Here is a 26,601-nt window from a genome sequence, read left to right as displayed (position 1 = left end):
CCATCATATCCCGGGTGCTGAGCTGGGTGGTGAGGGGGTGGCCTACAGGGGTGGATGGGCCGGAGTTCGCTGCTTTCAAGGCCCGCCGAGAGGAACTGTCGGCTCACAAGGGCTGCCTACTATGGGGAGACCGGGTCGTGGTCCCTAGCGCCCTACGCCAGGGAGTCCTACGGGCGCTACACGAGGCACATCCGGGCATCGTACGAATGAAAGGACTGGCCAGAAGCTACGTCTGGTGGCCCGGCATTGACGCTGAGGTAGAGGCATGGGTGAAGCGGTGCCAGACCTGCCAAGCCGTGCGTCCCAGCCCGCCGGGGGCGCCGCACTCCTCGTGGGAATCCACCCGCACCCCATGGTCACGGCTGCACATTGATTTCGCCGGGCCATTCCATGGACTGTTGTTTCTGGTGACGGTGGATTCCTACACCAAATGGTTGGAAATCAGCCCCGTCTCCGCGACGTCCACCAAGGCGACCATCCGTGCCCTCAGGAAGATCTTTGCCACCCACGGTCTGCCAGACACCATCGTCTCAGACAACGGGACGGCGTTCACCTCCGAGGAGTTCCGGCAATTCCTCAGCGGCAACCTGATCCAGCACATCAGGACGGCACCCTTCCACCCGGCAACCAACGGCCAAGCCGAGCGTATGGTCCGGACGGCGAAGGAGGCCCTCAGCCGCCTATCGGAGGGGGACTGGGAATGCCGCATCGCCAGGTTCCTCCTAGCGCAGCGGACTACGCCGAACCCGGTAAGCGGCCGCTGCCCCGCCGAGCTGTTGATGGGCCGGAGGCCCACGATCCTGCTGGACCGCTTACACCCCGATCGGGCTCCGGGACAGCGGAACCCCACAGAGCAGAGGGAAGCGCCACGCGGGTTCTTTCCTGAGGAGCCCGTGTTCGCCCGGAACTTTGGCAGGGGACCGGAGTGGCTCGCGGGCCGCATCATCCGACCAACGGGCACCGTCATGTATGAGGTGTCCACTGAGTGCGGCCAGGTCCTCCGGAGGCACATCGACCAGCTCCGGCGGCGAATGCTCCCCGAGCACGAACCATCGGAAGTACCATCGGAAGCAGAGGACCCCATCGAGGCCCCTGAGCAAACCACGCCCGCGCCCGAGGACGCACTCAGAGACAGGCCGCCCCAGGCAGCAGAGGCGGGGGCCCCAGAGCCCGAACTGGCAGCTGCGGAAGCCCCAGCTCCACCACAGACGTCCACCCCGGAGGTCAGAACCCCGGTGGCCCCAGCACAGGGCCCCAGACGATCCACTAGGGTACGACAGCCCCCAGCGTACCTAAAAGACTATGTTACCTAGGGGAGGGTCCGGACTATGGGGGGAGGGGTGTTGTGTCCACTGACCACCACCGGAGGTCAGCGCATATCCCTGAGCTTCAGTCCTGGACAACAATGGGGACTAGGATTCTAGTCCCTCCACTGGGGAACCAATGGGAACCTTGGCGGGAGATTCAAACCCTCCAATGGTGACCAGGGGTGTGTCCCCAGGTGTGTATATAGTTAGCCTGCCGGCCGTTTGCCGGCATGTCTTGTTGTGTACCTAATAAAGCGTGCTATGCACCACGTCGTTGTCCGTCGTCTTTCCATGCGGCTTCCCACTACATAACAACTGGATATTGTTTTAACTGGCCTCTGTAACATCCCTCACCAGCACTGTTCCCTTTGCGTTGTCTGCGGCTCTAACTGTAAATACTTCTGTCTAATGGATGAACCTACCAGGGCAACTGAGGAAATGAGCTCTGACTCACAAAAACTTCTGCTGGAATAAATTTTGGTTAGTCTTTCAGGTGCCAATGGTAGGATTGCCAGCTGTGGGCTGTGGAATTTCCAGAGACTTGGGGAGTGGAGCCTGGAGAGGGTGGAGTTTGGGGAGGGGAGACCTCAGCAAGGTATAATGCCATAGAGTCCACCCTCCAAAGTAGCCATTTTCTTGACGGGGATTAATCTCTGTAGTCCTGAGATCAGTTGTAATTCCAGGAGCTCTCAAGGGCCCACTCGGAGGCTGGCAATCCTAGCCACCATGTGCTTATGTCTAAAAAAAACTGTCAAGTCGCAGCCAACTTATATCAACCCCAACAAGGGGCTTTCAAAGCAAGTGAGAAGCAGAGGGAGGTGGTTTGCCATGTTCTTCCTCTGTAGAATCTTCCTTGGTGGTCTCCCTTCCAAATACTGACCCTCCTTAGCTTCCAAGTTCTGATAATACCAGGCTATACCATGCTGCCTTCCCTCCCCTAGTTACCATACTTCATTTATTTTTTTTACAACAGAAGTGAATTTAAAGCTGGAGTTGGAAGGTGGATAACGAGGTGGCACTGGGTCGTGTTCTGGGTGGGCCTAAAGGCAGCAAAGGAGAACTGGTGAGGCCATTTCACAGAGCAAGAGACCTGCTGGTGGTAGTGTTGAAGGAGCAAACTCTTTAGTAAAGCTATACAGGGCCCGAGATATGGAACCAGGTGACACCCGAAAAAAATTGCCACAAAGACACAGTGTTATGTATCGAGCCTGAACTGTACTTGCAAAAGGACTTAGCTTGGGGATGCATAACAATAGCTTGCTAGGATCCTAGAATGGACCAGTAGGGTGACAGGGATCCTAGAGTTACCCAACTGGGAAACAATGTAGTGTAAATAGCCTATAGTTGGGAGTGGGGTGTGTTTTGGGTGTAACCTTTTTCAGGCATAAATACCCGGCTGGCCAGGGGTTTCTCAGTCTTCTTTCTCTTGCTGAATCACTAATAAACTATGAGCTAATCATTTGAACGAGTCTGAACCCAGTATATTTCACACAGTCTCCCACTTCCAATGACGCGCTTGTTTTTCTTCTCCACATCCTCCCTTTCCCCCCTCGTGCCTTCCAACTGCCTCTTTATCACTTGCCAGAGTTTGGTCCCCCAGACTCCCACATTCTGTCTGCAGCTTTTCTTGATACCTGCTCTCATTTCTTGCTTTCTGTTTTGTTAATTTCAGGCTCCTTTTGGAAGTTTAAGTGGGGGGGTTTGGTCCCCACAGCCCCTTCTGCCAGATCTTGACATTCTCCAAAGAACAAACGATGCCTTTTTCTTCCCCCTAATTTTTCCTTTCTTTGATGAAGGCACGCTTACCCAAATCAGACCCGGCAAGGCCTATAATTACCTGCCTGCTTCTGTGAGTTCTCCCTGCTCCTTTGTTTCCATCAAATTGTCTCTTTGGGGGGGTGGGGAAAGGAAAAAAGGGGGGAAATGCAGGGCATTCTTTCTCCTCCCCTTTTATATTTTCAAATCCATTATTGAGATGTCAGTGAACAATCTCCTGTGCTGTCCCCTTCCACTCCTCTAAACAAATTCATTGAGGCGGCCAGCACACACGCAGCCCTTTCTTCCTCCCGCACAGAAATCCCTGGGTAACCTATTTCAGTTACAATTCTTCAGCAGAGATTCTTAGGTCTCGTTCTTGGGTGAGATGCAGTTGGGGTTGGAAGTGGGGAAAGGCATTTGAAAACCTCATTGTTTCAGATGTTGCAATCCCACCCACCAGCTTAAAGGGTGGCGGGGGGAGATAGAATAGAGAGAGTACTAGATGATGAGAACTGGCAATGTACTCAATGTACTCAACATACGTACCCAGAAAGGAGATGTCTGGGCAAAGAAAGATTTGATTTCTCCTCTAGCACTCAAGCACAGACAACATTTAGAGTGGTGGGGCTGGTTCGGAAGAAGAGTCATTGTGTTCCATTCAGGCTTACACTTTCCTCCCCACAGGGTCAGGCTCTAAAGAAATAGTTCTGTAAGTTTGCAGCAGAAGTCATGCTTGGATTGGCCACTCAGGGGCTGGTGTTTGTAGATGCAAGGTTGTCCGCCTCTGGCAGCAGGGCCTTCTCAGTAGTTGCCCTGGGTTGCAGTGGCAAACTTAGGCTGTGATCATACGCACAATTAGACCCAACATAGGCACAAATGCCGGGTGGATTTAAAGGGTGCAATCTGACAACAACATCTGGGAAGCGTCCAACAACCGTCGGCAACCCGATCTGCTCCACCGCAGAAGTGGAGTTAAAAGACACTGGGGAAAATCCGGTAGTAAACGGGTTGCAACAGGCCACGGATGGACTTTCCCGTCTGATCGCTCCAGCGTGCTCTCATGCAGTCGGGATGGACTGATCAGGCCATCCCGACTCTGTGCCATTGTTTTTTTCCCCCTTTGCAGTATGCGCATCATTGCAAACTCCATAGGGAGCCCTCAGTGCGAAGACACGGTTCATCGATTCTTCATTTAAGCACATAGGAAACAAATGGCACAAAAAGCCCACAACTCATCCGCAGTTACGTCTGATCACACACTGACAGGCTGCACCCACAGCTTCAAAGGGGCGTGTGATGGTGCAACTGCGGGTCAAATTCCTCTGGAGGAAATAGCCTCGCTTTCCCCCCCCCCATTTTATCTGGCATGTGTGACCGCACCCTTACTCCCAAGAGGTCTTGCCTCCTGCTGGAAACAAGTGAAAAAATGCTTGTTCTGGCAGGACTTCAGAGACCTGGCCCTGGTTTCAATAAGTTGGAAATCTCTTCTGCTGCTGTTGATTTTCCATTGTCAATTGATTACTGCTTGAACTTCAACTGGAATGGACTTATCTGTTTATATTTTGTAAACTGCTTTGGAAACGTATTATAGGAAAGGATAGAAGGAATTCAGGAGGATAGATGCATCAGTGACTACCATCCATGATGACTAATTGAAACCTCCATGTTCAGAAGCAGTCAGTCTCTGAATCCTAGCTACCATGTGTCTTGGCATTCCCAGTGACAAGAGGCAACATTAAGGGAAGGCCTGGACTTCTGTGTCCTATTGCTGGCTCTCCACACAACTGGTTGGCTGCTGCATAAGACAGGGTGCTGGACTAGATGGGCCACTGGTCAGATCCAGCAGGGCTCTTCTTATGTTCTTATAACAACAATTAAGAATGTTTACCCCTGCTATAACTCCTCGCTGAGCTTACGGCTCAAGGTGAACCTCATCCCACCTCCAGCTTCCAACCGCTGTCAAATTCACCATCCAAGACAGAGCAGGAAGCAACCAGGCAAGGCAATCTTCCATTATGCATTGATCCAACTCAGTAAAGAATCCCAAAGAACATTTGGCTTGGGGGGGGAGTAGTGTATTCGCCTTCTGCTAAGCAGTGCAGGAGCATTTTGCTTCCAGTACTTAAGAATGTAAGAACATAAGAAGAGCCCTGCTGTATCAGACCAGAAGTCCACCTAGTCCAACATCCTGTATCACGCAGTGGACAGGCAGTTACTCTGGAAGGCCAATGACAGGGCATCCTTAAGCATTTGCCTTGAACGTTGATAGTCATTTATATGGGAATTGGCCAGTTCTTGGGAGTCATAGAATCATAGAATGTTAGAGTTGGGATCTTGCAGGTAATCTAGTCCAGCCCCATGCACTCTGCAGGAGCATAGCCTAAAGATAGCCCTACAGCATACCCAAAATATGGTCGTCCAGCCTCCGCTTGAAAACATCCAGCGAAGGAGCATCCACCACCTCCAAGGCAGTCTGTTCCACTGCTCAGCCATTCTTACAGTTAGTCAGCTGCATCATCTGCCCTCTGGGCCTCTGGAGCAGAAAAAGCCGTTCTGGAATCAAGATTTAGGTATGGGATCCTCATAGCCCTGGCCTGGTTGTGATGCAGGTTGTGATCCTTACCTGACAAAGCCATAAGTTGAAAGAATCAGATCCATCAGCCTTCTGCTACAAGCAGGGTCCATTCACCGTCCAAATATCCACTCCCCCAAATCCAGTTCACAAACAAGAAGCAGAAAGCTGATAGCTGAACAACTGATCTCTGGAATCTGGAGATGGGCTGTAATTCCGGGGGAACCCCAGGTCCCACCTGGAGGCTGGCATCCCTAGCCCCAGGTGAGACTAGCAAATAAGCCACACCCTGCAGAGGAAGGTGTGCCACATTACACCTGACTCTGTGGGTGCAGAAAACCCCTTCCCTGAACCTGGTTTTGCATGCCCCTTTTCTGTGCACCCGTTTCTTGTTGCCCCAGAAACATGATGATTCAGAGAGGCAGATGCTTCATCTCCACGTCATACCATCTCTTCTGCACATCCGTCTTGACAGCGCCAGCCCACAAAGGTCTGCCCGCAAACTCAGACCTAGAAGGAAACGCCAGCATCTCTCGAGTGCCGAAATATTTTCCTTCCCCCTGCTGATGGCTCAATTATCAGCATTCAGCTCCTGTTTGCCCGCAGATCCCATAATCAACGTCTGCGTGTGTATTCTGGCAAAATTAATCATAATTGCTGAAAGCGAGACACATCACACTTGTAACTTTGGTCCTTTAATTAGGATTCTGTAATTGGATACAGCACTCACTGTAAATCCAATTACTCAAGATTAGAAAAAGCGGCAGCCAGTCGGACACAAGCTAGCTGGGGATGGGCAAGTCACTGACTTGGAGGGCTTGGAACCCAGAAGCCAGAGGCCACAGCCAGAGACAGCCATCCCAGAACCCAGATCTGGAGTCTGCCTTCTCCAGGCCAAGCACCCTGCCTGTAGGAAGTGGATACTGCTCCTCTCTAGGCTCTTCTGTGCTTGAAATAGGCTCTGAAGTCTGAACCTCATAAAGGCCACCCCCGAGTGTCAGGCCACAAAGTCCCAACTAGAGTTGCCAGCTCTGCATTGGGAGATTCCTGGAGATTCAGAGGTGGTGCCTGGGGAGGGCTAGGTCTGGGAAGGGAACTCAGTGGGTTATAATGCCATGAAGTCCACACTCCAAAGCTACCATTTCCTTAGCTCTGGGTTGGAAAATACCTGGAGAGGGACCTTAGCAAGGTATAATGCCATAGAGTCCACCCTCCAAAGCAGCCATTTTCTCCAGGGGAACTGATCTTTGTCATCTGGAAACCAGTTGTTATTCCAGGAGATCTCCAGCCCCTACCTGGAGGTTGAAAGGAAGCAAACAACCGTGATGTATAGTGCCAAAAAAAAGGTTCTTCATGTCAGGTTTCCCAGTCAATCACACTCAACACCAGGTCTTCTGTAGATTCAGTTTATTGAGAGAGAAAGTACTTGAGACACCATGAACTCTTGTGTCAGGAATGGCGGGAGAAGCGAGGGCCTCTTGGGATATACCCCCTTTCAAAGAAGACCCCCTGATACTACGAAGCCAATAAGCAAGCTCTACCAAGCGCGGGCCAAAACACAGCTGTTAGATTCCCAGCGGGAAGAGCAGGAGAGAAGCGCTCACAGCCTCAAGGACACCTGGGGAGATAAGCACAGTAACAAGGGGAGGCGAAGGGAGGAAGGCGAGCGCCTACACATTCAAAGCCATGGCAGCGTTAGCTGACACTTCACCAACTTGTAAATTCTTTTTTCAGTATTCAGTGAATGGATTTGTGGAATGTGACTATGAGATATGACTAGAGTGTTTGCCAAATGGATTAACATTACATAGGTATTTCAATACTACCCACTTTGATAAAGGTATACACGAAACGAGATGTAATATGCATTCGTTGGTGTTGATGCTGTTTGAATTACTTCCAGTAAACTGAATACTGAAAAAAGAATTTACAAGTTGGTGAAGAACCTTTTTTTGGCACTATACATCACGGTTGTTTGCTTCCTTTCAACTTCCATCACGTAATCTCTCTCTTTGGTTTGCAACTACCTGGAGGTTGGCAACCTTACATTTCTTCAAGGGGAACTGTTCTCTATGGTCTGGAAATCAGTTGTGATTCTGGGAGATCTCCAGAACCCACCTGGAGGTTGGCAACCATAGCCACTATAGCCTTACATCCCCTGCTCCACACACATGGTCATGTAGGCTGGATCTGCCCTGCTCCCCGATAGAAGAAGAGGAGAAAAAGAAGAGGTTGGATTTATACCCTGCCCTTCACTTGGAGTCTCAGAGCAGCTTACAAACTCCTTTCCCTTCCCCTCCCCACAACAGACATCCTGTGAGGTAGGTGGGGCTGAGAGAACTCTGACAGTAACTGCTCTTTTTCAAGAACAGCTCTTGTCAGAACCACGGCTTGCCCTAGGTCATCCAGCAGGTGCAAGTGGAGGAGTGGGGGATCAAACCTGGTTCTCCCAGATTAGAGTCTGTGCACTTAACCACTACACCAAACTGGCTCTCACCCTCTCCTGGTTGCTGCAGCATTTGTTTTCCTGCTCCTGCTCACTCGCCCCTTTTTCCCCACAGGGGCTTCTGCCCCCATCTCCATCTCCCCACTGGCTCCACCCAGGCCCTAGGGCCTGCCTGATTTCCCCCAATCCCTCTGTGATTATGAGTTCTTGATTACCCTTCTGAGGCCTCACCACACAGCAATCCAAGAAGTCCATTCCTAGCATCTTCTCTGATTTACATGCCCTGAAGACAATTGCTTTCCAAATGGACACCTGGATTGCTTGCACTGGGGAATAGTTTAAAAGTTAAAGATCCAAATTGGGAAATCCCAACAATGAACCATTCTGCCTTAAAGCACCCACCCACACACGTAACTGTGGGTGAGAATTAGAATTACCGTGTCCTCCCTGGCCACCGGTGGAGGGATGAAACTGGTGAAACGGCTGTTGAAAAGATGGCAAATCAATGTATGTGAATACTACATAATTGATCAATTGGATTAATTCTACCTGGTTCCCATTTTGGCCCAATTCCCTGGCCCAGCGCACATGCTGCTAAGGTTTGCCAGGGCTTGTGGGAAGGTATCAACATTCCCAGTAATACAACAATGCTCCCACCCACCTATAAAAATTAAGCTGAGGTATTTTTCTAAGCCTATATGCTTTTTTTTAAACTACAATGAACAATCTTTTTTTAATACCCAAAGATAAAAACCATAATTGTTTTAAATGAGCGCTAGGTAATGTGGAGTATGTTATATGGGGTTTTGGACTATAAAGTCCTTCTCCTGCTGAAATCTCTTGGCAATGTGTTTCGAAGGCTGGTATGGGGTTGAGGGAGGGTTTGCTTTTATTTAAAGTTATGTTGGGAGACGGGAAGCATTTGCGTTCTTAATTTATAGCATCCAGAGGGTTTGTTTTGCTTGCTTTCAATTACTTCCCACTAATTTAAAAAGAGCAGAGAGAGGAAGCCAGTTCCATAAATGCCACACTTCTCAGAAACGGTGTCATGGGTTTCCAGGTTGAAGGCAGCATCTCAAAAGCAGGCGCTAATATTCTGCCAGTGTTTGGGAGCACGGTAAGAGCTGAGCTGCATCCAAGTTATTACAAGGTAAACTTTGCAAGACTCGAGCAACCTGATTAAATTTTGTATACCCATGTAGGGCAGTAGCCGAGCACACCCTCTTTCAGACAGTATGATGGACACGTTCTTTTAAAATCTCTGTTGAGCTCCAAAATTTGACTCCATCCAATATTTCAGGGCACTTCTAAAAAACAAAGTCAAATGTAATCCAGGTCAACTGTTGCGGCTGCCCTCGAATCCTGGGAGCTGTCATTTGGTGAAAGTACAAATGATGCAAGCCCCCCCCCCCTCTATCAGAGAACTAGTTTTCCTAATCCATGGCATTTCTATTTATGCATGGCCCTCCCCATCCCAAAGACTCCCTGCAGGTAACAAAAGAAAAAGCCTTTAAAGTTTACTTTAAAAAAGAAATCCTCAAAATTCTTCCCCTTAAATTACACCAGTTTAGATCCTAGCAACCTGTTTGCCTTCATCACATGAAAAGTGGACCTATGTAATTCAGGTTCTGAGTCGTTCATGTTCACACTGTTGAGGAATCCAAAAGGACCCTTGGGGATAGGCCAAGATAGTTGCAGGGGAATGCAGGCAAACAATAAGGCAGGGGTCCCCAACCTTTCTGAGCCTGCAGGCGCCTTTGAAATTCTGACACAGTATGGTGAGTGCAGCCACAAAATGGCTGCCACTGGAGGTGGAACAGCCACTAAATAGCTGCTGCAGCTTATTTTCAGTCACACATTGAAGATCCTTGTGCTGTGGCAGCACCTGGTGCCAAAGAAACATTTTTAAAAGCTGCACAGCCAATCAGATCTCCAATGGCCAATCAAAAATCCTGCTGGGCAAAAGTCCCACATGGCCACGCCGTAAGAAGGCCAGCCCCCAGGACCAGGTGGGTTTTCCACCATTTTGGGGGGGCTCCAATCCACCAGCTGGCCGGTGGAGGAAGCCCCACCCCCCAAGAGCAGACACCCACCCAACCACCCCTCTCCCTCCCCTCCTGCCAGATATAAAATGCTTCAGCTGCTCGGCAGGGACCACGAGGTCCACCAATCAGCTGGAGGGCCCTTTAAATCCAGTAGGAGGGAAGGAGACAGACAGTTGCAGGGCCACACACACAAGCAGGGTGAGGGTCACAGCGCATGGGGTGATTTTCCCCAGTCCCGTGCATGAGGCCCCCACCTCACTCGTGGCCAGGCGGGTGATCGCTCTTGGGGGCGGGGCTTGGGTGTCCCCCCCCACCCCTGGCACACACACCCAAATCCCCCCACCAGAGCGATGAGGGGACCTGGCAACCCTACGATGCCCACTTTCTAAAAACACTTCACAGGAACCAGGAAAGGTGTTGGCAGGTGCCACGGTGTCCATGGGAGCCACATTGGGGACACCTACACTATGGGATAGAGGAGCCCCTGGCTGCCTGCCTTCCTCTGTCTATGGCTGCTTACCTTATCCCCCTTTTAGTAGCTAAGCAGAGTGTAGCGTAGGCAGCCAGGGGCTGCTGCTTATGATTCCTTCCAGCTTTCTCTGCTAATCCTAGAGGGAGCATCAGAATCAAAGCCTGGCTTCTGCTTCTAGACCAATTAGTGGAACAGGTAGCCAAGCTCTTAGCCTTGAGACCCAAAGACCAGCCCAGTCAAGGAGTTCTTACCGTGTTTCAAAGACATGTTCTGCTTGGCAAGTCTGCAGAGTGCCTCAGTGCCATAATTTGGGCACATCTTCCAAGAGTGCTCTTCTTTTCAACAGGTTTGAATCTCTCAGGGGTCATTTCCTGCCTGAAAAGCGGCATTCTGGCAGTAACGAGCCCAGGCCCCGCCCCCTCCCGAGGAGGGAGAGTTAAATGCCCGGCCTCCCTGCGCGATCTGCGCAGAGAAAATCGTGCAGGCTGGAGACAGGAAGGGGAGCCGGTCAGACATGCCCTCCTTTTTCCCTGAGCCTCTCCGCTTTTGCGGAGAGACTCGGGGGGGGGGGTTAAACTGTGTTGGTCTGAAGCAGTAGAACAAAGTTGGAATCCAGTGGCATCTTTAAGACCAACAAAGACTTATTCAAAATATGAACTTCCGTGTGCATGCACGAATTTGCATCTGAGGAAGTGAGGAAGTGTGCATGCACACGAAAGCTCATGCCTTGAATAAAACTTGGTCTTAAGGGTGTATTGGACTCAAACTTTGTTTTAGATTAAACAAAGTCATGGAGGAGAGATCTATGGCTGCCCACAGGAACTACAGGGTGCCTCCAATTTCACAGGTGTTGTACCTCTGATTACCAAACAGCATTTATTTATTTTGTTCGATTTATATTCTGCCCTCCCCACATGGGCAGGCTCAGGGCAGTTTACAACAGATTAAAATACAATACGATAAAACATATATGCATTAAACAATGCAATAGTGTAAAATTCAGAAAAACAATCAGATTTATATATAAAGTGCTGTTGCATATAGATGGTGATAGCATAAGGTGGTACAATGTGGCCATACTGGTATCATTAGCTGTTCTTATTACTATTAACACATGAGCCTTAACAATTCAGTTGTTGGCCATTCAGATGTTGTCAATATATTAGTGGCAGCTACTAATCGAAAGCCTGGTGGAAGAGCTCCATTTTACAGGCTCTGAGGAACTGTAGGAGGTCCTGCAGGGCCCTCATGTCTTCTGGGAGCTCATTCCACCAGTGTGGAGCCACCACTGAGAAGGCCCTAGCCCTGGTCGATGCCAATCTGGCATCTTTCGGTCCAGGGAGTGTCAGACGGTTTTGCGACCCTGACCTCAGTGCTCTCTGGGGAACATGTGGGGAAAGGCAGTCCCTCAGGTAGGCAGGTCCCCGATAATAAAGAAGAAGAAGAAGAAGAAGAAGAAGAAGAAGAAGAAGAAGAAGAAGAAGAAGAAGAAGAAGAAGAAGAAGAAGAAGAAGAAGAAGAGGAGATTGGATTTATACCCTGCCCTTCATTACCCAAGGAGTCTCAGAGCAATTTACAAACTCCTTTCCCTTCCCCTCCCCACAACAAACACCCTGTGAGGTAGGTGGGGCTGAGAGACCTCTGACAAAAACTGCTCTTTTTCAAGGACAGCTCTTGTCAAAACTATGGCTTGCCCAAGGTCATCCAGCAGGTGCAAGTGGAGGAGGGAGGAATCAAACCCGGTTCTCCCAGATTAGAGTCCTCACACTTAACCACTACGCTTATTCCAGTAATCCCAGAAATAGATGCAGAGACCAAATCTTAATGAAATGGTTTCTTTACTGGGGAATATGCACACATACAAATAAACACAACCACGCACTCAATCAATACAGTACTAAGAAAAATAGACGGAAAGGGTACAGAGACATTCGCATTAGCAGGAGTTTGTTGGTTGGGCAATACTGACGTGTCCTGACGTGATGAAGCGATCCTTACAGCAGAAAAATAGGGGAGACTATAAGGGGAAAGGGGTCATATTCTGAACTGGCAGAACACGGGGAGAGACTCTGGGAAGCGCTTATAGCGAGAGTCAGCAAGATAGGATGGGGTCAGGTATAGAGGGAGAGAGAGAGAGAGAGCATGGCGGATCCTGCTCTCTTTATACATTATTTGGACTTGGAGGTGGGCTTCACTGGCCACCTCCCCTCCTCACGTCCCCAGGAAGTTGCTTAAGCAAAACTGGTTTCAGGAGGATGGGGGCTTAATGGTTGGGCAATATTGATTCCATTACTACTAACAGTGGCACCTTTAGGAGACAATAGCAGAAGTGGCCAGGGCCATTAGCGTTGATGGCCCGATGATTGCTCTGGGTGATGGGTTTGGCGGGTATGTGTCAGCCGGCTAATCCCTTTATGCAAGTAGTTCTTTTGTTATACTGAGCAGCATATGTGCAGTATCTGGCGAAGGTGGGGGGGGGGGAGATGTGCCTGCATGCTGACAGAGGTTTCTGTTCATGGAGTCTTTGTAGAGATGTTCAGGTTTCCCTTGCTTGGCGTTCCTCTACAGCATGCTTTTACTGGCTTCTGTGTGCTGTTTGTGGCCAGGGTGCTTGGCTAATCTCTGCTGCATTGCAGGTGAGAGGTGGCAGGTAACCCATGGATCCATCCTTGGTCTGGCACATCATCTCAGGAGGAGGCTTCTCTCATCTGGGCACGTGTTCACAGTCCAGGTAGTTGGCACCAGCTTGTGGTCACCATACATTCCATTTCCCTTGGCTTATTGCACAGCCCAGTTATTAAGTTGTAAGTCCATAAGAGAGTTATAAGCTCCTTGCAGGGCATCAGTTAAACCACAGGGATGGCTACAATTGTCATGCTCTGCTTCAAGCTTCTGAGAAGAGGCCCTAGCTCACAGGTAGTGTTTGTGATCTGAACACAGATCCAATTTGGATCCCTGGCATCTTCACTGTAAAGGATCATGGGCTACCCAACTGGGAAACACTTGGAGGGCCTCTGCCAGATGTAAGTGGGTCCTTGGAGGGCCTCTGCCAGATGTAAGTGGCCAAACATTCTCACTCAGTAGAAAGCATAAGAGCATTGGGCTACCACCTTTTGAGAAGAGAATGCTAGCGAGACAGCCTGCTCCATCTGCTTTCTCATGCAGTTAGAAAGCTCCAGCAAGTGAGCCAGGTTTCATCAGGCAAAAGGCCAAACAAGATCCCAGAAAAGCACAGAGCGCAGTCATTCCTTTTCCACAAGACCCTGCTAGAACATCTCAATTCCTCCCCTCCCAAGTTAGTCTCTCAGCAGGCCACTCTGTGTGTCCCCCCCCCCCACCGCTTCTCAAGCAGTTATGGCTGAGCTCTGCTACAGGATAATGATTTTGACATTTACATTTTAAAGGGAAGGACAGAAGCAGGGGCTGCCTTCTGCTCATGAAGGATTTGTTTCACATTTTCATGATGAGTCACCGCTGCCATTTACTGTCTCTGCAGAGGAACGTGGGGGGAGCTCCCTTCTCCTGCCCTGCAAAGCAATTATCTATGTGGAGTTGCCCCGGACAGGAAGAAAGACAAGGGGGAGAGGACTACCCTCCCCTGGCAGCATCTCCTTTCCCAATGTGCTTTTCTCCTCAGTCAGGCTCCCATACTGGCAGTGCCCTTGGCTGATGGAACAGTGCTTGGGGTAAAGAAGTGGCTGGGAAGAACGTGGTAATTCCAAGGAGACCAGAGCACTGCTCACTTTCACCTCTTCGGGTGATAGATCAAGATGGGTAAGCCGTGTTAGTCTGTCTGTAGCAGCAGAAAAGAGCACAAGACCACTAGCACCTTAAAGACTCACAAACTTTGTGGCAGGGGATGGGCTTTCATGCCTCACACAAGCTCATCCCCTGCCACAAAGTTTGTGAGTCTTTAAGGTGCTACTGGACTCGTGCTCTTTTCTACTGCCTCTTTTGGTGTTCAGGTCAGAGAGAGGCACCCCGGCTAAATATCTGAACCAGTGAGTTTCTGAGCATATACAGAGTAAACTGGCGACGTTTCTGGTGCATTTGCCCTGTGCAATGTGAAGAGGCAATGTTCTTGATGAACCTATTCTTGATCTGAGGGTGTGGAAGGCTATGGTATAGTCTGATCTTATCAGATCTCAGTAACTATGCAGGGTCGGTACTTGAATGGGGGACCACCAAGACAGACTGTGCAGAGAACAGCCTTGGCAAACCACCTCTGCTTCTCCCTTTCCTTGAAAGCCCTTTGCTGGGGTCTCCAGAAGTCAGCTGCAATCTGACAGCATGTAACATGCAATATTCTTGGTCTGAACAATGGGATGTGTCCAAATTCCAGTTTCCCTAGTCTAGGGCTGGGGTGGTGGTGGTCAGACCCATATGTCAACTTGGAAGGTGCAATCTCCATGTCTGCATTTCTGAAGCCAGCTGGGGAACCGGGAGGCTGAAAGGAAATGGGCAGAAGGCCAGAGTGGCTGACATCAGATGCCACCATCGGCAGCCATTCAGAGGCTTCTCCCCCTTCTACCAACCATAGGGGCCACACACACTTACCGGTTCTGGAGGCCTGACCTCACAGAGTCCCTGTAAGGAGAGCTCCCTTGGCCAGGGTCCAGCTTCAGACTCTGGACCACAAATCTAGGACCCTGGAAGCTGAGGGATGAACTCACATGTGATGCTGGGGATTGCTGAGACATGTAAAAGAAGCGGGGCAGGGGAGCAAGTAAAATAGTGCCCCTGCCCCATTCTCCCAATTACTATTTTTTTGGGGGGAAATCTCTTGCTAGGGGACAATGCAGGCCCCTGCCTTGTTTTCTTAACAGAGCTCAAAGCAAGGGGGGGGGATTTTCAATCAAGGAAATGGAGTGAAGGCTGGCCCCTCCTGTCCCAGCAGCATGGCCCCAATCCATGCCCCCCAGGAGCACCTGGATTTTGTGAACAAATTCCCATCACAGATGTCACCTGCAGTTTGCCCTACTGCACTGGCAGGCCTTTCCCTGGAACTATGTGAGGGCTGGCTGTGCTTTTACTCAGTTGCGACAGGAAGGCACTCTGAGCATACTCAGAGGTACTCTTCACTGCAGAAGACCCTTATCCTTAATGCACACAGAAGGACACTGCATTCTCTCTCACACACACAGAACCTGCTGCATGCCATCCATTCACCCACCCTCTGCCATTAGCCATCACAAGGAAGGGGCATTTTGCTCATTCACACCAAATGCCTTGAAACCTGGCTCAAAGTCATGGAAGTTACCTCTTCCTTCCCTCCCCCTCTGGCCTCTGCAGCATTTTGCGGTGGAGCAGACTGTTCAAACACACTTCCCCAGTGTTTCTGTCAACCACTGCCATAACACAGGGCACGTGCTATTGATCTAATGGCAACTATTACCTTCTGGAATTGATCTGGTGTTTTCATTAGGCTATACAAATTTTTAACACAGGTTCATACCCAATTAGCTCACCGGAGATCACCTTCCCTTCTTCCTCGTTGAAGGATGATTTACCCCAGAGCTAGGCAACTGACTGCTGGCAGGAGATGAGATGAGAGAGGCCCTGAACATGCCCAGCTACCTTCATGGGCTGGGCATGGGAGAGGACCTCACCCAGCAACCCAGAAGTCCTGCGAGAAAGGAAGGAGAAAAGATAGGCAGATGATGGATGAGGGAATCAATCCTACCTCCATAGTCTTCCCACCAGGTCCCCAACAAAGCTGCCTGATGCTAAGGAACCCCCTCTCCAGTAGAAAGAATGCCTGTATTACAGAGGAAATCCTAAATAAGTGTTGGTCCAACAATTAATGTTATAGTGACTAATGTGAATGTATTTTCAGAATCAATGAAAGTGTCAACTTGAATGTCAGATTGAATGCAAGATTCCTATACAGGGAATTTACTTATCAATTTCTGTACTCACTTTGTTTCATAGAGACTGATAAGCCAGTATAATTTCAATGTAACTGGATATTCTTTGTTTTCCAGTGATAACTGGAATTCTTTGTTTATAGATTGGTTCCTGAGGAAAGACCAGAGGTCTGAAACACTTAAATATCCGGAAAAGGTGTTGGAAGAGAGATACAGATTGATTGAATTTGGAGCAGACTGCTTTTGAGAATACAAGACTGTTAGAGGGAAGATAGAGAGTATGGAGCAGACTGCTATGTGAAATCTTATCGACTTTTGTATTTTTCTATGAAGGAATAAGTGGTTGTTTTTTATTACCAGACACTAAATGATGTTATGGCTTTAATCTAGTCTCTTTTGTTATTGTATTGTTCTGCGGGCATCTAGCACACATCTGTATAATTTTGCACCCCAGACAACCTCCAGGTAAGGCCTGGAGAGCTCCCAGAATTACAATTGATCTCCAGACTACCAAGATCAGTTCCCCTGAATAAAATGGCTGCTTTGGAGGGTGGACTTTTTGGCATTATATCCTGCTGAGATCCCTCCCCTCCCCAAACTCCACCTTCCCCAGGCTCTACCCCCAAAGTACCAAGAATTTCCCAGCCCAGAGTTAGCAACCCTACCAATAAACGACTGGTCTCCCCCCCCCTATAGTAAGGCACAGCAAATCAGTGAGAATTCACCCTGCATAGAGCCATTTCCCCAGGCCTGGATTCTGGTCTATACATTTTTAAAAATCAGGTGACAAAGCCTACTTGTACTACTACAGTTGTCAGGTGGGGGGGGAGGGAAGAGCAGGTTGCATGTCTGAACCTAGGATTAAATCTTCACTTATCTGTGAAGTTCACTGAGTGATTCTTTCTCTTTCAGGCTACCCTACCTCACATAGCTGTGAGAAGGCACCATCATGAGGGATGTGGCCACACACCCACTCCTCATCTACCAACAGTCAGAAATCTCTAGGGCTACCAACTGCCATCCCTGGGATGAGCCATTGCCACCCCTCCCCTAGCCACTGCAATCTTCTTTTGGCAAGGCGATTTTAATCAAGCAATCCTTGTTTATATTTTTATTTATTTACTTTATTAATAACCAGCCTTTCTCCCTAGTGGAGACCCAAAACGGTTTACATCATTCTCCTCTCCTCCATCCTGTCCTCACAACAACCCTATGAGGTAGGTTAGAGTCCTAAAGAAGCCACCCTTGTCCTTTCTAGTCATGGTGCACACCTGGATTGAAAGGTTGTTTGGGGCAGTGCTTTGGCGGGGGGGGGGGGGTTTCTGTCTCTTGCTCAGTGCAGGTGACTGTGGGTTTGCCTGGTCAGACAAAGGGGCTCAATCTCTCCTCACCTGGTCCCTGGGGTTGATATCAGCCTGTTTGCTTGGCACACCTTGCAGTCTCTCACCCCCTCTGTCCCGGTATATGGCACCCTCAGGAGCCAAGCCACACCACCTGCCTGCTCCTTCATGGGTGCCATTTGGCCTGCGTGCCTCAGGGAGTTACCTATACCTGCATTGCACAGTGAACAAGAACAGAAGAATCTGGAGTGAGGGTATTCCTCTGGACATTTTGTTTTGAAGAGGTAATCACAGATGCCTAAACTAGCATCCAAAGTAGTGCTATTCAGCAGCGCCAGGTACATCCTAAGAGGAGGCTGGCTGGCCATGAATTTCCATCCAAGGAAGGGATAACAGTGCGTGGAGGGAGCAGGACAAGGGAAATCTGCTCTGAGATCCATGTCCACCAGCAGGAAGGTCGGTTACAAGCAGCAGCCAGTGGTCAGATGGCTCTGCCTCTCCTCCCCAAGGCTGGGGAGCCATGAGATCCCCTTCCCACCTCATACAACTCATCTCCAGGAAAGAAAAGAATTAGCAGGTGCCCTATTGACATCCCATTTACCTGCTCCAATTCTAATCTAATTACTGTGCAGGTCTCCTTGCCAGGCATTGAGCACAGTTCAATAACAGGCCGCTCCTTGGGCGCTGTCCAAGGTGCTAATTAAATGCGGAATGTCCTCAGCAGTGGACCAGGCGCTGAGAGGGTCACCACCTCTCAGGTGTGGGGGAACAACAAAGGCCAAAGGGCTGCCAGGTCCTAATCCAAGGATGATGCTTGCAGCTCAGAGGGCTCTTGGACTGGCAAATGCAGGCTGAAGTTGACAGCAGCCCCACAGGTGCAAAAGTAAAACCCTCCTAACCAGAACGCAATCTGCATAAGACCTTTTATTGGGACCAACCAAATGACACACGTAACAGTGTGCCAGCTTTCAGGAGTATCACAACTCCCCATCAGGCTGGATGTTACAAAAAGAAAATTTAAAAAAACCTAAAGGTCTTTGTCTCCAAGGGCTGGGCGGAGGCGCAAGGAGACTTCCCCTTTAGGGCTGGCTTCCTTCCTTCCTTCCTTCCTTCCTTGCTGATAGATTCTTTATTACTTTTCTGATACACGCAACATACAGCAATGAACAGGGCCACAAAGAAAACATAAAACAGGTTCCCACCCACCAACTACACAATTTAATACAAATTTCCTCAATTTATATAGCGGTTGTTTCCTATTTACAGTGTATTTTATAAAATCACATATTGGAAATTAATTATTTTTCTGCATCCACTCATAAAATCTTGACCACACATCTTGGAAAGTATTTTCTTCTCGTCCTTGGAGTCGCATTGTTAGATTGTCCATTTCGGCTATATCCAATACTTTACTAAGTATGTCCTGTTTTGAAGGTAATTCTTCGCTTTCCCACTCACTGGCAAATACAATTCTAGAAGCGGTTACAATATGGGTAATCAAATAAGAATCTAATTTCTGGAACTGTTTAGGAATTATATTTAGCAAAAACATTTCAGGATTAAAGGGCACATAGACCCCCAATATTTGTGATAACAGGCCGTGGACCTCTACCCCAAAAAATTAGACTTATCACAGATCCACCATAAGTGATAGAAGGAACCAACTTTACATTTGGATTTCCAGCATTTGTTAGACATACTAGGGTAGAATTTGGCCAATCTATCAGGTGGCAAATGCCACCTGTAAAACATTTTATATAAATTTTCTTTAAGAAAAACAGCTTTAGTATATTTCATGTTAGTTTGTCAGACTCTGGCCCGCATATCTAGTTCAATATTGTGACCAAAATTTTTAGCCCAAGAAATCATAGGAGCCTTAACTTGCTCATCATGGGGGGTGTGGTGACGCCAGGGAAGATGGCAGTCACTTGATCCTTGAGCTCTGTCTCCCGCTTCCCTTCCGCCTATCCTACAAGCTGACAAATCGACTCTTCGACTCCAGATTATGGGCAGAAATCATGGGAAACCTTCCTCTAGCGTTAAACCGACTTTCAGATCGTCTCACACTTTTGCCCTGCCGAAAAACACTAAGACAGACAACAAGAACTCTGACACTGGCGTGACAAAAATGGTGGGAACTCAGGACTTGCCTCAGCAAAGAGACATGAACAAAATGATGGCCGACTTACCAACACTGCTGGAAAATATGGAGCGCAGACTCACTGACCAACTCCATATTACAATCCAGCCAGTGAGAGAACGACTAGAAAGCATACAAGCCTCCCTTAACAAAACCTCACAAACAGCGGAGTCGGCTCTAAATCTAGAACTTTAACTTAAAGACGACGTAAGGGAGCTGTATACACGAGAATCATTTTACAATTCCTTGTTCTGGAATTGCAGATTAGACAACTTAACTTGAAGCTAAGGGGCCTTCCGGAGGGAGCAAAGGAAGGTAAAGATTTAATTGATTTTGTCTCCGAATGGCTTGCCTCTGTCACTACTAGAGCTCAGGGAATGGCGCCGGCCATTTTAAAAGCTTACCGACTTGGCGCGCTGAATAATCCCAGAAGAACGGGACCCAGGGACATCATAATACAGTTTGCAGACTGGCGGACCAAAAAAAACGAACCTAGATGAGGCCAGATCGAGGGGACATATACTTTTCAATAATACACAGATCTTGGTGTTCCCAGATGTCTCCAAAGAAGCTCTTAACATACTGAAGCCAATTTCAACACGGTTGCAAGCTGCCAATATCTGTTACAAATGGCTTGACATGGGAAAAATGCAGGTCTCCCACAAAGGCACTCAGTTTCTGGTATCAGACGAAGAGACGGGAATGAACCTCCTGGAGTCTCTCAGATTGTTAGACGGGCATGAAAGCACATGCCACCTTAACTCGCTCACCAACTCTGTCCGATGGGTAAAAAAAACCCACAACCGCACCATGATGGGTCACCAATGTCTGCAGATGAAGCCGCCGCCTGATGCAAAGCACGCTAAGTTACTCAAACTTTAAAGAACAATTTCTGGGCTCTTTAAATAACTCAATACTGTTACGACAGAGGGAAACCCAACATCAAGTGTATTATCGTCAAGCTCATAATTAATTACATTGATTATTTACTGATTTAGCTAATAAGAGTTCTATGGAATCAACTTGGCAGGGGAGAAAGGGTTTTTTTTGGTTTATCTTGCCTCTTAGTTGTTAGTGACAACTTGTGGAAGTTTGCTCATGTAGTCAAGGAAGCTATTAACTTTCATTTTGCCTTCAGTTCTACAGCACCGAAGCCGGTCCAGTTATAACTTGAAGTTATAGTGGGTTAAGTTGTTTTCATTGCATATATTTAAGACACAATACCCACGTACAAGGCTTATAGATAAATACATTATTTGTTGTTTGTAAGAGTCCAACTCTATTTTTGCATTGTATTATAGAGTACTTTTCTTGAGAATTTTATTATTCTAAGAAGGGGGGAAATTAATTTTTAAATTATTTCTGAACATAAATGATTTACTACAATTTATAACTTCACATATAAATCTAATTCATATCTATCCCAATATAATATTAAAATCTATTCATAAGAACATAAGAAACGCCAATGTTGGATCTATACCTTGTGGCTAATAGCCACTGATGGACCTCTGCTCCATATGCTTATCTAATTCCCTTTTGAAGCCGTCCATGCTTGTAGCACCCACCACTTCCTGTGGCAGTGAATTCCATGTGTTAATCACTCTTTGGGTGAAGAAGTACTTCCTTTTATCCGTTCTAACCCGACCGCTCAGCAATTTCATGGAGTGCCCACGGGTTCTTGTATTGTGAGAAAGGGAGAAAAGTACCTCTTTCTCTACCTGCTCTTTCCCATGCATAATCTTATAAACCTCGATCATGTCACCCCTCAGTCGTCTTTTCTCCAAGCTAAAGAGCCCTAAGCGCCTTAACCGTTCCTCATAGGGAAAGTGTTCCAACCCTTTTATCATTCGAGTTGCTCTTTTCTGCACTTTTTCCAAAGCTATAATATCCTTTTTAAGGTGTGGTGACCAGAATTGCACACAGTATTCCAGATGAGGTCGCACCATTGATTTATATAGGGGCATTATTATATTGGCTGATCTGTTTTCAATACCCTTCCTAATAATCCCCAGCATAGCATTGGCCTTCTTTATTGCAGTCACACACTGTCTCGACATTTTCAGTGAGTTATCTACTACAACTCCAAGATCTCTCTCTTGATCTGTCTCTGCCAGTTCAGACCCCATCAATGTGTATTTATATTTAGGATTTTTGGCTCCAATGTGCATCACCTTGCACTTGGCCACATTGAACCCCATTTGCCATGTTGACGCCCACTCGCCCATCTTTGACAGATCCCTTTGGAGTGCCTCACAATCCTCACTGGTTTTCACCACCCTGAACAACTTCGTATCATCCGCAGATTTAGCCACTTCACTGCTTACTCCCAACTCCAAATCATTAATGAACAAGTTAAAAAGCAGTGGACCAAGTACTGATCCCTGTGGTACCCCACTGCTTACCCCCCTCCACTGGGAGAACTGCCCATTTATACTCACTCTCTGTTTTCTATTAATTAGCCAGTTTTTGATCCATAAAAGGACTTGTCCTTTTATCCCATGATTTTTGAGCTTGCTTAGGAGCCTTTGATGAGGAACTTTATCAAAAGCTTTCTGGAAGTCAAGGTAAACAATATCTATTGGATCCCCCTTGTCCACATGTTTGTTCACCCCCTCAAAGAACACTAACAGGTTAGTGAGACAAGATCTTCCCTTACAGAACCCATGCTGAGTCTGCCTCAATAAGTTTTGTTCATAATTTTGCACACCACTGGAAGCATGCTATAGGGAGTAGGAAAATTGTTATTCACCTAATTGATTTTTATATTTAACTTTAGGAAAATTTGACACCACTGTTTCATAAATAGTTCTCATATTGTTTACAATAATGAATTTTCTACATTGAAAGTTATACCATATCTAATGTTTACTGCTTGTCTGTTTTTTTAATCTTGATTAATTGACTGTTTCTGATTGTTGATTTTAGCCTAGCATTTAATACATCAATCAACTGAACTAATAATTTGATCATAATTTCTTTTATTAATTTGATAGGAGTAGCAGTTAACAGGAAAGTTTGGTAATTATTCAAAACTAGAAAATAATGTTAATCTAATAGCCAGGTAATATACTCAATGCACAGTTGCCTGTTTGAACCCATATTGGTCATGGATAACTTAAAAATAAGCTCAGTCAACATCCAAGGTCTAGGCAATTTAATCAAGAAGAAACAAGTGCTGCAATATGTGAAATCACTTCACACGTCTACTTTATTTCTTCAAGAAACACACACAAGATCTGACACAGTTCCAATACTGAAAACTCCGCTGTTTCCAATACAACTTCAATCCCGGGGAGTGGCCATCTTGATTTCGAAGACTCTCAATTTTGTTTTGAAAAACATAAGAGTGGACTCCATGGGCAGATTTTTATTTGCAAAGGGAACAATTGCTGGTCAAATGATGACGTTGGCGTCGGTGTATGCTCCAAATCAAAACCAACTTACTTTTCTACAAGAGACCTTCACTTCTCTAAAATCATTCATAGAGGGCGAATTAATTGTTGCTGGAAACGTAAATCTTGCCGCAGACAACACAATAGACAGATCCAACACATCTTCAAGACACTCAGGTTCACCTCGCACGACAACCCACCTCTTTATTCTGTTTGACAACTTTCAATTATGTGATACCTGGAGGATACTTCATCCCACAGAAAGGGACTTTTCTTTTTTCTCTGCAAAACACAACAACTTTTTGAGAATAGATTATCTCTTAATCTCAAAGCCGCTTCTTCCACTGTTGATTTCAGCAAACATTGGCTCACGCCATCTCACAGACCATGCATGAATAGAGTGTACCTTCTGGAAAAACCCAGAAACTCACACAGACAGGCAATGGTCACTGGATACAAATCTTTTATTGAAAGAAACAGTGAGATCTAAAATAGAAGATGTTAAACATTTTTTTGAAGAGAATCCCGTCTCGGACACGACACCTGCCAATACCTGGGACACAACGAAAGGTGTAATCCAGGGTTCAATAATTTCGCTAGCATCACACCTGAAAAAAGAACAAGAAAAGGTTAAGTAGGAACATCTCAACACACTGCCGTCTTAGAAACAGAGCATAAACACACGGGAAATAAGAAAACTTATGCCAAATTATTAGCTGAACTAAAGATATTAGAATCCATGGAAATCAGGCAAATCAAGTGAAATCTTTTATACACAAAACAGCGCTACTGGCAAGTCTCTGAAGAACGTACATCTTCTGGCTTGGAGAGTAAAAGGGGGGAAGATCATTAGCAGTGGGTACTCTAAAACATCAATCAGGGAAAATCCTCACCACACCCAATGACATCACTCAGGATTTTGCAAGATTTTACGAACTATACCAAACCCAATACCCTGACACGAAGAGCATCTCAACTTACCCTGAGTTGGTCAGCCTTTCCTCAGTGCACTCTGAGGTTATGGATAGTCCAGTCACAGCTCAAGAACTGCAAGATGCCATTAAACATCTGAAAGTCAACAAGTCTCTGGGAACAGATGGCCTTCCGGCTGAATTTTATAAATCTTTTCATAATATTTTGACCCCATCTCTCCTCCAAGTCTGCAGCAAAGTACTCAGTAAAGGCCAAATGCCTGCTTCCTGGCTAGAATCCTCCATCATTGTGCTTTCTAAGGACAAAAAGGACCTTTCGAATCCAGCCTCATATCACCCAATTGTGTTAATCAACAATGACGCAAAGATCCGTACTACACTACTGGCAAATCGTCTGAAGACCATTAAATCGGTTCATCCCGACCAGACAACTGACTGACAACATCTGGCGCACACTTAACATCATCACATCTGGGGAAAAACACTCTTCTGACTCTCTAATTCTTGCACTAGACTTTGAGAAGGCCTTTGATTCTATAGAACCGGCATTTATGTCAGAATTATTTCAAAGGATGGGTTTTGGTCCCAGGTTTATGACAGTTCTGCACCTTATATGGTCTCACCCCTCGGCTAGAATTAGAGTCAACGGACACAACTCACACTTCTTTCACCCCTCGTGAGGAACACGACAAGGCTGCCCGCTTTCCCCTCTGATCTTTGCAATGGTGCTTCATAAGGCAAAAGATTTCTTGGGACTTCACATTAATGGAACAGAACACAAAATGACAGTGTATTCAGATGATCTTATGTTATATGTCTCCAGCCCTCAAAAATCAATACCAATCATTTGCCAAATTTTGGAGAGATTTGAAAAAGTCTCAGGTCTTCGGGTCAACACACAAAAATCAGAAATATATCCTATTTCCATACCTTCACAGATGAAAATCGCTCTGAAAAAAGAGTTCAACTTCCCATTGGTACAATCCTCCTGGAGGCATCTTGGCATTCAGATACCACTGGATCTCAAATACTTAATATCCTGCAACTTCTACAAGCTAAATAACGACACCCAAAAGCATTTAAAAGATTGGAATGCCCTCACACTTACACTACCGGACAGACTGCATCTGGTTCAAAGTTTTATTTTTCCCAGTTTCTTGTTCCTATTTAGAGCACTGCCCATCAAGATCCCAGATGCCGATTTGAAATCATGGCAAGATACTTTAACCATGTTCATATGGGCTTTCAAAAAAATCGAGGCTTGACCGTCGCATCCCAACCTATACACAAGGGAGGTCTTAAGTTGCCAAACTTGAGGTGTTATTATCAAGCAACAGCCATCTCTAACGCTATGCAGATGATGCAAGATACATCACAGACTAACTGGATGTCTATAGAACAAGGCAATATTGCTCCTCTCAGCGACCCAATAAAGTCATTAATAACCCTTACTTAGCACATACTCTACAGATCTGGGATGAGCAGAGGCAACACCTTGTACCCTCCATCTCACCTCTTTCCACTTTTACACATCAGGGATGGTTCCTCCAGGTCAAGAACCAAGTGCATTTCAGGATTGGACAAAAGTGGGTTTTAACTCCCTCTAGGATCTTGTTCATCGTGGAAGAATCATGCAAAAATCACAGTTTGAGGACAAGATTAATAAACAGATTCCTGGCTCTGCTATTACCAGTTGAAAAGTCTTATAGATCATTTGTCGGACACTGGAGTTTTCGAGAGAACCAAGTCAAACTTTGAAGTACTCTTGGAAACTTACTCAGAACACTCAAAACATCTGCTCTCAAAGATATATAAACTTCTCATAGATTTATACAGCACATCAAAATTGAAATACCAAACTGCTTGGCATAAAGACATGGGTAAACACTTGACAGAACGCTGATTTGGTCAACTGCGGCTAACAGATCTAAGATATTCAAAGTCAGATTCCAGTTTTTTAAAATATATACAAGATGGTACTACACCCCGAGTCGCTTACACCACATAAATAACACCTACTCTTCATTGTGCTGGAAGAATTGTGGAGCAGTGAGAGACTACATGCACTCCTGGTGGAGTTGTCCCCATTTACAAACCTAGGAGAACGTGGTTGATGAAATAACCAAGATTACCTCACAAGCGCTTCCGATGACACCAGAAACTATTCTACATCTTAGAGATCCAGCAAAAGGTGAAGAATCTCTCCAGCATTTAACAACATACCTACTTGCAGCAGCGGAAATCACCTAAACCTCCAACGATGGAAGAATGGAGAAATAAAGTGTGGGAACAGTTCATCATGGATAAAATCAATGACACCCTGATCA

General features: G+C 46.8%; 1 protein-coding gene across 1 annotated transcript in view; it reads left to right on the top strand.

The window, feature by feature from the left end:
- Positions 1–26,601, top strand: part of LOC107107739 (uncharacterized protein K02A2.6-like) — a 50,090-nt gene that overhangs the window by 13,926 nt on the left and 9,563 nt on the right. The window contains exons 4-5 of the mRNA XM_015408057.1: positions 32–899; positions 996–1,223. Of these exons, the coding sequence (XP_015263543.1) occupies positions 32–899; positions 996–1,223 (1,096 nt within the window). The remainder of the gene's footprint in view (positions 1–31; positions 900–995; positions 1,224–26,601) is intronic.

This window comes from Gekko japonicus, unplaced genomic scaffold (genome assembly GCF_001447785.1).
Source record: "Gekko japonicus isolate JY-2015 unplaced genomic scaffold, Gekko_japonicus_V1.1 scaffold36, whole genome shotgun sequence".
Lineage (NCBI taxonomy): Eukaryota > Metazoa > Chordata > Lepidosauria > Squamata > Gekkonidae > Gekko > Gekko japonicus.
The sequence above is the reverse complement of the archived record's forward strand: the minus strand, read 5'-3'. Positions and strand labels throughout refer to the sequence as shown.